At 37.4% G+C, this 14,745-nt stretch overlaps 1 protein-coding gene across 4 annotated transcripts in view; it reads left to right on the forward strand.

Annotated features, from left to right (window-relative positions):
- DOCK1 (dedicator of cytokinesis 1) overlaps positions 1–14,745 on the forward strand; it is a 359,825-nt gene that overhangs the window by 88,607 nt on the left and 256,473 nt on the right. For all 4 annotated transcript variants that reach the window (XM_083439577.1, XM_083439579.1, XM_083439580.1 and 1 more), the window contains exons 17-23: positions 2,488–2,591; positions 3,102–3,285; positions 6,690–6,787; positions 7,551–7,640; positions 10,175–10,275; positions 12,490–12,615; positions 13,225–13,333. In XM_083439577.1, coding sequence (XP_083295703.1) covers positions 2,488–2,591; positions 3,102–3,285; positions 6,690–6,787; positions 7,551–7,640; positions 10,175–10,275; positions 12,490–12,615; positions 13,225–13,333 — 812 coding nt within the window. The remainder of the gene's footprint in view (positions 1–2,487; positions 2,592–3,101; positions 3,286–6,689; positions 6,788–7,550; positions 7,641–10,174; positions 10,276–12,489; positions 12,616–13,224; positions 13,334–14,745) is intronic.

Consider the following 14,745-nt stretch of genomic DNA (forward strand, 5'->3'; position numbering starts at 1 on the left):
CTAATGTGCTTGTATTTTCTGAAGAGTTGCAGTTTGAATTTTCATTACGCCATCAGCATAAGAATCAAAGCTTTAATCGTGTAACCTTCACTTGAATGTATTTAAGAACTTGTAATATTTGACACCTACTCCATAATGGATAATGCTTGTGTAATTAAAAGCTGCTATTTTGATATAAAAATTAGTCATAAGAATGAAAGTAGTGCTTCCTTTAATAGAATATTTAACAGTTTCACTAATGAAAAACAATATGCGGCAAATTACTGTCATATTTATGAGAGTGAACTACAAATTGATTCAGTAGGAAGCAGTCACATTACTTTGCAGCAGTTCATGGGTGGCCAGACCTATTGAGCTTTGGATTATTGCATTCATTATGGGTTAAGACTCAGGACTGCCACAGCGCTTTTTCATATATTTTTTGGACTGCCATAGGGTTGATGAGTGTTGCCCTTCTGTCTCTATTTCTCATCTGCTTGCCCTGTCACTTTGCTTCCTTGAACTCACACCAGCGGGTTCTTTTATTATTAATGAGAGAAAATGGAAGTAGCTGATTATAGGCTCATTGGGTTCAGCTGTTGACCCAAAAGGAAACATGAACTTTCTACTGCTGTGTAGATTATATTTCGGGCTTTCCTTACATTATTATAAAGATAGAGTGTTTTAAGGGGTTGTGGAGAAAGATCCTGAAATCACAGCCCTCCCCCAAAGTGCTTTCTTTCTTAAGAAATTGAGGAAGATAGGCTTTAAGAATAGGCATTATTATTATTATTATTATTAATAATAATAATAATTAAATTTGTATACTGCCCTTCATCTGAAGATCACAAGGTGGTCACAACATAAAAATAAAAAGTGAGAATACAAAATACATAATAAACAAAAATAGAAACAAACCAATAACCCTCCCTCCCAGAAACACATTTAAAAGGCCATAGAATATTAATCAGTCCGAGGCCTGATTGAAGAGAAATATTTTTGCCTGGTGCTTAAAGATATACAATGAAGGCACCAGGCGAGGTTCCTCAGGAAAAGCATTCCACAAATGGGAAGCCACCCTCAGGACCTCTCGTGGAGGAGGCACACAAAGAAGGGCCTCTCATTATGATTGCAGGGTCCAGGTTGGTTAAATTGAGTGTAGCACTTGAATTTCATTCTGCATAAGGAGTTGAGATAGTCCGGAATAAATAATACTGTTTGCAGTTAGTTAAACACTATCACGGAAACTCCCTTTAAGGAGTAAAGACCCAGTACAGTGGTACCTCGGGTTACATACGCTTCAGGTTACAGACTCCACTAACCCAGAAATAGTGCTTCAGGTTAAGAACTTTGCTTCAGGATGAGAACAGAAATGGTGTTCCGGCGGCGCGGCAGCAGCGGGAGGCCCCATTAGCTAAAGTGGTGCTTCAGGTTAAGAACAGTTTCAGGTTAAGTACAGACCTCCGGAACGAATTAAGTACTTAACCCGAGGTACCACTGTATCTTAGAAAGTCAGTATTTCTAACCTGGTTATAATAATTATTTTTCGCAGCACTTTTTCTTTATGTGTACATTCTTGAATAATCTTTCTCATGAGCATATGAAGCCGCCTGAAGATTAATAGCACACTGTAGCCCAGACTTCCTAAAGTGATGCTTTTCACATGTTTTGGATCACAATTCCCATCATTCCAGACTATTGGCTACATTGTCTGGAGTTGTAGTTCAAAATATTCAAAGAGACCAGGTTTGGAAAAACTGCTCTAGCTTATATGTCTTGTGCCACGTAGTGTATGGGTAGCCAACATGGTGTCCTACAGAGGTTTAGGAATACAACTTCCATTTTCTCCAATCATTAGGCATGCTGATGGGATTTACAGATGACAGCATCTGACCGATACATGTTGGCTACCCCTGTGATACTGTATAGTCTTATGACGGGCCCAGGGCCAGAATACCACATAACGAGAGAGAGCCAGTTTAAGGGTGTGCAAAGGGCCCAAGGGCCCTGCCTGTATTTTGGAGATTGAGAAGGAGGCATAAGGGAGCATGAGCTCACTATTCTACCTGACTCCTTTTGTTCCATTAATCAGGGATTTGGTAAATAGCTTGTGTAGCTGGTTTTCTAGGCATTTGAATGTGGATGCCTTGCTGTGAAATGTGGATAACTTCTCATGAGCTGCCTTATGTGGAGTGGCACATCCGGGTCACTGTTACGTATACATCTCATTGCAATCTGGCGCATAGTGCTGGGGGGGTTGAGTTTAATCTTGGAGCCAATTTTAACAGAAGACTTTTATACATTGCATTCTGTGAGTGCAAACAGGCAAGTGGATATACCCTGTATTTCTAAATTTCCAGTTTATTCTGAACACAGACAGCCTTATTTAACATAAGGCTATTTACTAGACTTCATGTGTGGTATTAGAACAACCTGTGTCTGCATTCTTGAATGTCTTCATCTGTAGTCATTATCATTGATTTACAATATGTTTCTGTGCTTAAACAGCCAAAGATAAATCTGAGAAAATATTTGCCCTGGCGTTTGTTAAATTGATGAGATATGATGGAACAACACTACGGGATGGAGAGCATGATCTTATAGTGTACAAGGTATTATTCTAACCATATGCTGCAGTACTTTGAGAATACAAATATTTAAGGAATTGTTATTTTGTACAGTGTGATGTAGAAGTATAGCTTTTGCCTATATTCAGATGTTATTCCCTTAGTAACGGAAAAATAATGTGGGTTATAAGGAAGAAGAGTGAAACTTCACTTTTATACAGCTGCTTAAGAAAAAATTAAAACAACTTACTGAGCCCACTACGCTTTCTTAGCTTAGATCTTAGTTTGGAGCTTTTCGAATGGATAATGTGAAACATTTTCCTTTTTTGTTCATTCTTCCCTCTAGGTAGGTAACTTGGAATATTGGTGGGTTTAACAGGTGTTGAAAAGCCATTAATTTTGCTGTGTGACATGTTTTTGATCTACTCTTTGAAAGCTTTGAGGGGGAAAGTGTCTTCAAGTTGTGATTAAATAAGCTGTGATTAAATGCAGAATAAAAAATGTTTTCAGCAGCTATATTTAATATTTGCATTTTATTTGGGAATAATGTTGCAGGCAGAAGCAAAGAAGCTAGAAGATTTTTCGACTTATTTAAGCTTGCCCTCTACTAAAATAGAATTGGAGGAAAAAGGTCACTCAACGGCTGGCAAGGGCATGCAAAATCTTGGAAGCTGCACCATCAGTAAAGATTCCTTTCAGATTTCTACTCTAGTTTGTTCAACGAAGCTAACTCAAAATGGTGAGGAAGATTATCACATCCTAGAATAAAAAATCTGATGTATTTTAGGAGGGTATGCTTCTTACAAATTTATTTTATTCATAGCAATTAATCTTATTAACTTACTTTACCTTTAGACTGCCTTTCAGCCAGATGACAAGAGTTAAACAATATAAAAATGACACAAGTTAAACCAATGTAAAAATAGATTTGGGGAAAAAATGAAACACAGTTCAGCAGCAAGCATAAGACATGCTTATAATCCACTCCAAATGTATGAAAAGATACACTGATGTAAAAAAAGAAATATAAACACTGAGAGGAAATAGGTGAGAGGGAGTTCTACAAACGGAAAGCCGCTACGGAGGAGTCCCTAATCTGAGTCACATTTACAACAGGCCTTACTGGTTGACAGATCATAAGAGAAGCTGCCCCTGCAGATCACACTTTAAATTGGGCACAGTAGCAAGTAGACACCCAGAACAGCTCCTGGGAAGTTGGTGTTCTATGACATTTTTTCACTGTGCTGTTCAAAACTCCTGTGGCAAGAAGAGCCCGATGTAGAACACATTTATGGCACTCTAACGAGGATATTGGCCACTGTGCCCAGGCTATGCTGGCCTAGGAAAGAACATAGTTGGTGAACCATGCATAGCTAAAAGTAGGTATTCCTAGCCTTGGAAGCCACTTGAGCCTTGAGTGACAAAGCTGAATTCAGGAGTAACTGGTCCTTCAGGGCGAATGCCCTACAGGTAGTTTTCTGAAATTTCCTGGCATGAGAATCATCCATCGACAATGCATCTGCCTTGTTGGAATTCAACATGGATGTGTTATTTAAGCATGCTTTTTAGTCACAGATTCCCACAACTTGGTTCACAAAATGCAAATTGAAGTCTCACAAACAGTTTGAACTGAAACACCAAAATAAAATGGTACTCTGTTTAGTCTGTTCATTCTTTGTACGATTTCACCTGCATCCTCAAGGAAAGGACTTGGTTTAGTGGCGCTTAATAGATACCTCTCTTTCCCACTCCCACTTTGTACAAACACCCTGTGGTTATAATAGGCACCCAGACAAGGAGCAGAACTGAATGAGGATTATGTGGGGGCATGTTGATGAACCCATCATTCTGCAGTTCTCTGAGAAACAGCTTTGCTGAGTCCCATGTTAAGTGCTCTGCATGTAGATGATGTGCCTGTTCTAGAATAATTATACCCATAAATGTTTTTTTAATCACATTTATTATTTTGTTATCTCCTTCCCCCCTTTTTTCCTTTTAGATGTTCACTGGGACCTTTGTTAGAAGCAATACTCTTGCTTCAGGATATGATTATGAATTTAGGAAAAAGAAATAAAGAAGTGCTCCCAACATCTTGTAATGCAGGGGTTGGAGTAGATAGGGAACTGCTGTTCAGGAAAGCAAATAAGAACCTTTGATGACCAGCTTCTAGATAAACAGTTCTGTTAAAAATTGTATTAGAAAATTAAGGAATGAACATAGGTGGTTTTACTGTTCAGCTGGGTTGAAGAAATGCACAGGTAATGATATCTGGACACTGGATAAATTGTTATTCTTGGTGAGATGGAAATCTGACATCTGACTGCCATTTTTGGCAACTGCCTCATGTTTTTTGGATCTGATTGACATATGTGACATTTAAGGAAAAGCTTTTGTTATTTTGCAGTGTTATTTTGCAGTGTTCAGCTCCACAATGATTTTCATGCATTGTTGAGGCAATGGTAATTCTTAAAGCATTTTCAATATTTAAACAAACGCTTACATTTGTAATTCATGTGTTAAAGCCGACAATAAGTCTGTGTTGAAGCTGCCTTTATTGGTAGACAAAACCATAATTGACTTTAGAGAGTAATTTCTTCATTTTTGAAGTTCTCCTGTACTCTTTCTGTCAAGTTTTACTCAGTACATTAAATAAGGTTTTATGGTTACTTTTAGCATCTTTGAAATTGAGCTGTTATGCATTCCATATGTCAGCTGATCTGGATGTATGTTTGCACTGGTTTGGCTACTGCATAAGTACTGAGTTCTAAGCACATTTTTGCAGACACATTTTTGTATATATTCAGCTAATTGTGGTAGGATCTTGGGAAGCTAAGCATGTTGAATTTATTTTTATATGGCAGTGGTCTAAAAAATTTCTTTTTCAACCTAATGTTTCTCTTCCAAATTAATTTTAAAAGTCAAATGTTTCAGGGCATCCCATGCTGATTAGTGGAAAGCCTCCCTAATATTTCATTTGTAGCCCCTATGCTTTCTTCATCCTGGCAGAACAGCAAAAATCAAAGACTAATCCTATCTTTTCATGCCTTAAAGGAGTGTACTGACCTTTAAATAGAGGTTCATGGGACAGCATTGTATTTTAAATATGGATCAAAATCCATTGTTCTACCAGTTGACCTGCAGTCCTTTCAGACATTACCGGTATGTTTAGGACTGTGTAGCTGGATTCATAACATTAAAGACACTGTCCTTCCCTGACATAATCCTAATACTGCATTAGTGATGTTTGAATGACAGGATCATGTTTGTTGGGTAAATCATGGTAAAAGTCCATATGCTTACCACCATCTCTTGAGGTGCCTATTTTGGGGAGTAGAAACCTATAGCCCTCCAGAAGTTGGCTGAAATTCCTATAATCCCTCACCCGGGAGCTGTTCAACATTGGAAGGCCAAAGGCACCCTATTGCTGATTTATAAGGAAAATTTCTCACACTGTCTACTTACTTGCCCTTCAGATTTTACCAGTGTGTTGTTGGACTATATACCATTTTGGAATACATGAAGGAAATAACAAGATTTAATGCTCCCTTCAATCTGGCATGCTATATTCTGTCCATGTAGTTAGCTTTCTTATTTATCACATAATGTATATCTTTATGTCTGTCCAAATCACGCTGTGCACATTTGCTGATTTTAAAAAGATTAGCAGTGTTACCTTAGAAGTCCTTTTGAGTTCAATAAGACTTACTCCCAGATAAAAAAATGTATAGGATTGCAGCCTGAGTTGTTTATTTATTTAACTAAATTTATATACCACTTGGTTGTAAACACAACAACAACACCTAAGTGGTTTACAATATAAAATAAAACATTTAAATTATCTATAAAACTGGTATTAAAAATAAAAGAGATTAAGAACTACGCTAGCTAAAAGGAAACAAGATGCATTTTACTTCTGTATGTCTGGTTAGGCTTGCCGAAACAAATATGTTTTAAGCAGATGCTGAAAAGAATACAGTAAGGGTGTCTGCCTGGTGTCAAGAGGCAGGGAGTTCCAAAGTTTATGTGCTGCCACACTAAAATATTGTTTTCTTGCAGTTGTTTCCATCTCTGCATTGTATTCTATTGGCATTAGAGCTAACAGATTTGCCTTTTTCTGGTTGTTTCTGTGTTGTTTACTCTTAGTGGACTTGCTGGGGCTGCTGAAGTGGCGATCGAACACAAACCTTCTGCAACAGAATCTGAGACAACTGATGAAGGTTGATGGAGGTGAAGTGGTTAAGGTAACAAATCCATTTTCCAGCAGCTGTTTGGCTGATATATTGACTTGAAAGCATATTTAACTCTTGTTTCTATATCTAATATAGCTACCGCCGTGCAGTATTACTTTTAAATGTATACATTTTTATTACATATATGATAATAGGGTGATTCTGTAAAAGTGCTTTATGGTTTTTACTAAGTGAAACAATCTGCTCATTATTTGTTGATAAAATTGATTATTTACCTCCACTTGATATTGAAGAGGAAAAATGCATTTCAGAGAATGTTCTTGGAAGTTTTAAGTCTGGCTCATGCTGATAGGTAACAGAAATTGTGTATTGATTTATGCGCACACCAACTCAGATAAAACCTAATTGCATGTAGTGATGCATAGGGTTTTTGCCAAGGTTTGGTCAAGCTGTTGATAACTTACCATAGTAAAATAACATGAGAGAGCAGTGTTTGGCCAGATTAGATAGGCATGGGTATGCATATGCATATGTACAGTATCTTTTATACTGGCAAAGCCCACACAAGAAATTAATAACAGCAAGAAACATCCCCCAACAAACCCCTGTAAACAATACTCAAGCCCCACTTAGCATGGTCAGGGATGTCGGATGTGTAATCTCACTACTTCTGGAAGACACCAGGTTGGTTACCCCAGTTTTATACTATTATATAGTATATAATTATATATGATTATATAGTATGTTATACTATTACATAGTATTTTGTATACCTGTATTTTGTTAAAATAGCAATTTTAATATTTCTTTGCAGTTTCTCCAAGACACACTAGATGCGCTCTTCAACATAATGATGGAAAATTCTGAGAGTGAAACATTTGACACTCTGGTGTTTGATGCCTTGGTAATTTATAGATTTTCATTTAATTTATTCATGTTATTATCCCCTGGAAATAGCAGAGTAGCTAATATAGAGCTTCACATGGTTTCCATGTAGGGCCTTTTCATTTTGGCAGCTCCTTAGCCTTTGGGTGACCAATGATGTTTTTGGCTGGTAAAAATAACTTTTGGGTATTTATACTGCTATTTCCACAAAGTGATTGGAAATCTATGTTTAAATGAATTTTGATGGACTAATTAAATAATTGTAATTTCATATCTAGAACTGGAAGTGAACTGAGTTTGGATGGCTGAGTAAAATACATACCATAAAAGAGCACAATTTTTGTTTCAGTGTAGCTGTGTATTGTGTTTTTCCCATTTTTGTGAAACAAAAACGACCATTTCAGTCTATGAAGCCCCATGTACTTCACAGGGACCAACTTGTTTCTTTTCCCATTTGTTTTCTGACATTCTGTATTGTAAAAACAGAATTTTAGCTTAAATAAAAAAATAAGTTCCTCTTAAAAGGGCAAAATATCAATTCCTGTGGGATGGGGTTTATCAGCGCTGTGGTGCTGGGATAAAGAAGGAGTTTAACCTTATCTAACATTTCACACATCATTTGCTGGTGGGTTTTCATAATCTTTGGCCCTCAGTTTGTACCTCTGGATTTGAGAACTACTATGATATGTTCGGATGTTACATAAGAGGCACGCTGATGCTTGAGCTCATAATATCTTGTGCTAGTATAGCTGTTAAATCTGAAGGTGTTGTAGGATTCTGTGATAGTATGGAGCAGAAGGTGATACAAGGGAACGAATTTTGAGGATGTACGGTCCAATGTGATGACAAAGATAAATTGGCCGTGTACAAAATGGCCGTGTGTGAGCAGCCCCTCAATCTAGAGGTGAAATCAAAGTAGGAACATTGTAGATAGAGGTAGCTGATTTTTTTCTCAGATAAAGGAATCTTGCAGGTAGAACGGGGGGTGGGGTGGTCTTTTCAGATTTCACTTCAGAGCAGGAGTGCAATATTAGCAAAGGTTCAAAAGATAGCTCTTGGATACATTAAGGTTATATTGCAAAAACAACAACCCAAGAACAACAAAAAGGCAGTAAGAATATTTGTTGTTATTATTTTCCTTTTTATATGTCAGAATTCTCACTGTTATCAACACAGGAAAGTCACACCCTTTGGCATGCACACCAAATTAAATAGTTTCATTTAAATATTAATAACATGCAGCGGTGTCTCACACTAGTGACCTGGCAGGGAATGTTACATTCTCCTAAAGCATATTTTGAACCTGAGTACAGGAAGCTGCTCTCCTGAAATACCACCCCGACAAGAAAACATTTTTCCATTTTGTTCCTAACAAAAGTATATATCCATTAATTTCAAGAAGCTGTGGTTGGTTCTGGAAGTCTTTCATCCTGACAGGAATCCCTGCAACCTCAGCCGCACTTGCCACCACCACAAGTACCTGTGTCTTAAACTAGTTTTTTTAGGTGGATTTTATATGCATATGGGGAAATGGATACAGATACAGAGGATTCAAAGATGATTGTTGGCAGTGTCCATGGCTTTTCCCTCAAGGCAATTTTACCTCAAGCCACTTTACTTCCACACCTCAGCTCTCTCCAACTGAGTCCTGTTTTCCCTGACTCTTAACCCCCAACAGACCAGTAACCATCCATGTGACTCAGACCTCCAGGAAGTGAAATTTGCCTCTCTCCCTTCTGTCAGAACTCCTCACCCAACAACCTCTGCTTTCATGATACAAGACCTCCTCGCAGTCAGAGGGGTCCCAGAATATATATTCTTATTAAACAGAGCCATAATTACACACACACACACAGCATTTCTCCACACAGAGAAATGGTTTTGGTTTTAGTACAAGAGAGATCTATTTGAATGTCTCACAGAAAATGTTCTTTTAAAAAGGCATTTCTATTATTTTCTTTTATTCCCCAGGTAATATTGGGTGTCACATGCTAGTGTGTCACGCCAATATAGGGAACTTAAATCGCCTTTGTATAGTATTCTGAATATAAAAAACTGCCCGCTGGGCACCTGGGGAATAATATGTACAATTTCCAGATCCCTGATAGTGGAAAAGTTTATGTCACTGTGTCCAAAGTTAGACTTTCTGAGCCAGAATGTCTTCATTTAAAGAGGTAAAGAATTAAAAGTGAACATCTAACGATGATAAAGCAAGCAAACCTAAACAATGTGTTTTAAATTCCGTAGAAAATTCAAAATATCCAGTTTTGGTTCATCAGCGGTGAAGAGGGCGAGGCCTCTTTTAAAAGCTATCTCTTCAGCATTTGAGTTCACCTTCTGAAGCCCTCTGTTTGGCTCGTGACAATTTTAAGTGCCTCCTCAAAATTGCACTCTGCCCTCCTTCTCTGAAATCAAATGTATGGAGATTAAATCCCCCTCACAAGTATACCTGGCACTTTGGAGGTCCCTTCTAACTATCTGTTTCCATTAAAAATGTAAACATTAAGAATAGTATATTTTCATGATAATGGAGTGTCTTTTCAAACTGAACAGGTATTTATCATTGGACTAATTGCTGACCGGAAGTTCCAACATTTTAACCCTGTTTTAGAAACCTACATTAAGAAACATTTCAGCGCTACTTTGGCCTACACGTAAGCTTTTAATTCTTTTTCTTCTTCTGTTTTGACCAAGTAGTATGTGTTGTAAGCTTCAGAATGTTTAAAAGCTACAATTGTGATGTCTGGTTATGTTAGCTTGGTGGAGTGTTTCGGCTTATCAACTCTTGAAGTTCAAGGCTGGGTGCTTGCCATGCATTTAAAGCATGTTACCCTCCCTTCTAAAGAATCATTGGACCTGTAGTTTGTTAAGGGTGCTAGGAATTATAGCTCTGTGGTGGTAAACTACAGTTTCCAGGATTCATTTTTGGGGGATGGGCTTAAAATGTATGGTGTATCCCAGCCCAAGTGGCATCCCAGGGCTACTGGAGGGGATGTGCCAACTTACTCCTATGGTTACTTTCGGACTCTAAAGATTGAATTATGTATGGCAGGTCAATCTTGGTAATGGTTGGAGTTACCCATTTCCTCCCTTTCAGAGGCGTTAAAATGCAGTTCATCTTTATAAATGGGAGTTGATTGGAGTAAGATGAGATTATAATTGTGGCAATATTAAAAACTGGTATCATGACACTTTTCTCACAAGCTTTTCTTTCCCTGAATGTCCACCAAAACCTGAGCTGTAGCATTTTTTATTCTATATTTGGGGTCAGCAGTTTATAGTCTGGAGTTATTTTAATTTATTGTATCATTACTTTTAGCTGTTCAGTAACTAATTTTTAAGAATGTTAACTGTCACAAGCTCTTGTGACAGGAAAGGGCTATTCGTTTAATGCACACACAACTTGTGTAACATTCTGTAGTGTTCATTTTTCACTTAAATTACATCAGTTAATGCTTGTCCTGAATGGTGCTAATAATGTTGAGACTTATGTGTGTTTATGTAGCTTTAATCTAATATTACTACCTTGAATGATTAGTTGGGAGGCAAATACGCACGAATAAAACAAGTCTGTTCATTGAATGAGAAAATAATAATAATAATAATAATAATAGTACACACATATGACTTCCTTATTGTAATACCTGCTTAATTTTTGTCACTGAGGGATATCCAGTTGTGGCATCCCATTTGCACAGTAGATGTCCACTTGTGTAAAGGACTGCACCCCCAAAATCTGTGGGTTGTGGGAGTGGTGCTTTGGAGCAGATGGGGGAGGGGTTCAGGAGGATGCAGGAAGTAAGGGAAATATTTTATTTGCCTTGTGTAGTATTGGATTTTACTCATAGCTATTCTTGGGAAAGAGCTATTTATTTTTTAAAATTCTATAACTAAACATATAAATCCATTAGGAATAATTGCTAGTTTGCATTTGGAAGATTTTGTCAGTATTAATGACATCCTTAACACAGTGGAATCTGCTAACAGAATAGTGTTACATATTAAATCTTAGTTTTCGGTAATACCATTGTAAATTAATTGACTTAGGATACTGCAACACTTTTATTTATTGGGCAAAGGGCTGCAAAATGAATATTTATTTATTAAATTTTTATACCGCCCTTCACCCCATAGATCTTAGGGTGGGTTCACAACGTAAAAATACAATATAACCCCCCCCCCCAAAATGCACAATAAAAAGTAAATGCAGTGAAAAGGGGCTGTTTCAAATGCAGGCCCCACTAAAGAAGTCAAGCCCAGCAATCTTTATGGCTGCATTCTCAGGTCACACTAAGGGGGTCACCAGTGCAGTGCTCAAGTGCGCAGTTGTGCCCTTTGGGACTTCACCTGGTTTTCACAAAGGCTCTTGAGCCTTCCCTCCTTCATTGCTCCCTTCTTCATTAGGTGGTGAATGTAGTTACCTTCCTCCCCCTTAAAGTCAATAGAGATGGAGGAAGTTGGAAGATCTATTTCCTCTTTCAATTCTGTGTGCTTTTCAAGGCTTGGGAGTAGCACCACAGCAGTTGAATGGAAAGCCATCTTTCAAAGGGAAGGGGGGAAAGGTGAGAGGCCTGACAAAGTGAGAAGAAGAAAATGGAGAAACTAGGAGGGGAGAAAGTTGGGTGCCTCAGGAGTGCGAGAGATTCTTCTGAAATTGCATAATTTTTTCATGGGTCCCCCAATCACCATCAGATCACATTTTTCTCTGTGGACTGAACCATACAAATTATGTATCCAGTGTAATCTTTGCTGTCATGGTGCAGAAGAGTTCTTTGAACCATCGCCGTGGTATACTTGATTGTGACTGTTGCATGCCAGTAAATAATTTTCATTTTTCAGAACCTACTTCTTTTTATCTCCTCGTATAGAAAACTGACAAAAGTTTTAAGAACCTATGTGGATAATGCTGCTGTCACTGATCAACTATTCAAAGCTATGAAATCTTTGGAATACATCTTCAAATTTATTGTACGGTCAAGAATTTTGTTCAACCAGTATGTATAGTAGTTTTTATTATTATTATAGCTTTTAAATTATTTAATTCTTCTCTTAACGACTTATTAATATTAGATAAGGTGAGGCATATTATTATTTTGGATATACTGAAAATATTGCCGTGTTTCTGATTAAATGCATGTTGACCATTATTAGGCTGTGTTCAGATTTTTTCTCTCCTGCTGACATAATTAATTCATTTGATGGTTCTGGTAAGATAATATGTAGTTTGTCTCAATAAGTAGGCAAAGTCTCCAAATTTTAATGATGCAGTAACAGATCATTCTTCAACTCCTATCCTCTTTGATCATACTGATGCTTAGGTAACATTGACTCTGACATAGAGTTAAGATTATCTCTTAGCTATAGGGAAAATGCTTAGTGTTATGTTAGGATAAGGTAAGTTTGCATTTATTGTGCTTTGTACTGTTTCTAAATAATAGCGGTAGCAAATGTGGTGCCCTCTAGTTGCTATTGGACCGCAACTTCCATTAAACCCAATATTGGAGTTGTATTCCAACAACATTTGGAGGCCCCATGTTGGCCTTTTAGATGATGATGATGATGATGAAGATGATGATAATAATAATAATAATATTGTTTTTCAGACTTTATGAAAACAAAGGCGAAGCTGATTTTAGGGAATCTTTACTTCAGCTGTTTAAGTCTATCAATGAAATGATGAGCAGTGCCTCTGAGCAGACTGTTATAGTAAAGGTATGATTTGGAAACGTAGAATAACAAGGTTTTTAATACTGTGTACTAAGTGTGTTTGAGATTCATTATTTTGATTTTAATATACAAATAATAATTAGCATTAAGATCTTTTTCAGAGGCTTAAGGTATTGAATGTATTTTCATGTCATGTCCGTGGTACCTCCTCATCCCTCAAACCTCACAGCCATGTAAGCGGGGGTTGTCAGGACTGCAGTTGGAGATCAGAAAGGATTAACCTCCCTCCCTGGACCGTCCTGATCAGAAGCAGGACTTCCCATGGCTTTAATTAATAAAAGAAAAAAAATCATACTAAAGATTTAGCATAATGTGTAGTTTAGGCAGCTGATTTCAGGAGGGTGTAGCTGGGCTATTGGGTTGGGCTTAGGCTTCATCCTGATGATGAGACAGGAGGAAAACTCTTCAGGAATGTAATTGGCTCCCAATCAGTTTCTTGCTCCTGCCTAGGTTTATTCTAGTTCATGCACACCATGCTCAACTGTGTTTTAGTAATGTGTAAACGCAGCCAGTATGTCTTTACCGAAGCCATAGAAAAAACTTTAGAAGTATGCTTATTATGAGAGGCTTCAATTCCTTGTTCTGCAGAATTATGTTGAGAATCTGTCTGCTAAAGTAGAATTTTGTATTGTGGAATGTCCTTTTGAAGCCTTGTTTAAGTTTCTCTCTTGAAGCTAGAAAAAGATACATCAGTAGAACATTAATAGTGGAATATGGAGTACAGCAATAGAACTCTGATGCTACTTTCTGATATTGCAGTGGTACAGGTTTGGTTTTGCTGTGTTTTGCACAGAGGTAGATGCATCAGTTGTGGCCACACACACACCCGTTTAGCACCTTTATTCACATTTGCTTATTATAGTTCCTAATTTCCTTGTATTTTTTTTTTTAAAATCATACCCTACTCCTTAGCCACAAAAGACGCTCTAAACAAGTTGCACAAATAATTAAATATTTCCACAATAAAAATTAAGCATCTCTCTCTCTCTCTCTCACTCACTCACACTCACACACACTCACACACACACACACACACACACATCCCTTCTCCTATGTTGCAGTCTCTCCTCACTTATCTAGATCCCCACACTGGTGATCTTTGAGCAATTGGCGATTTGTGAAATTGTAGTTCTATTAATTTAGATCAGCCTAGAAAATACCTTTCCATATTCTGTTACAGAGTAGTTAGTCATTTAAATAAATGAGAAATTTGTTTCCTATAATAACTCTGCTTGCGAACTGTGTCATTTTCATTAAAGAATTATTAACTTTATGGTGGTTGAGCTTCTGCCACAATATATAGGATACCTTGAAAGATACAGAAAATGTTTCATGGTGAGCATGTTGTCTTCACTTAACAGAAGGGAAAATAGGATTTGAGAACTATTTAAATGACT

The sequence above is a fragment of the Podarcis tiliguerta genome (assembly GCF_965153285.1).
Source record: "Podarcis tiliguerta genome assembly, chromosome: 5".
Lineage (NCBI taxonomy): Eukaryota > Metazoa > Chordata > Lepidosauria > Squamata > Lacertidae > Podarcis > Podarcis tiliguerta.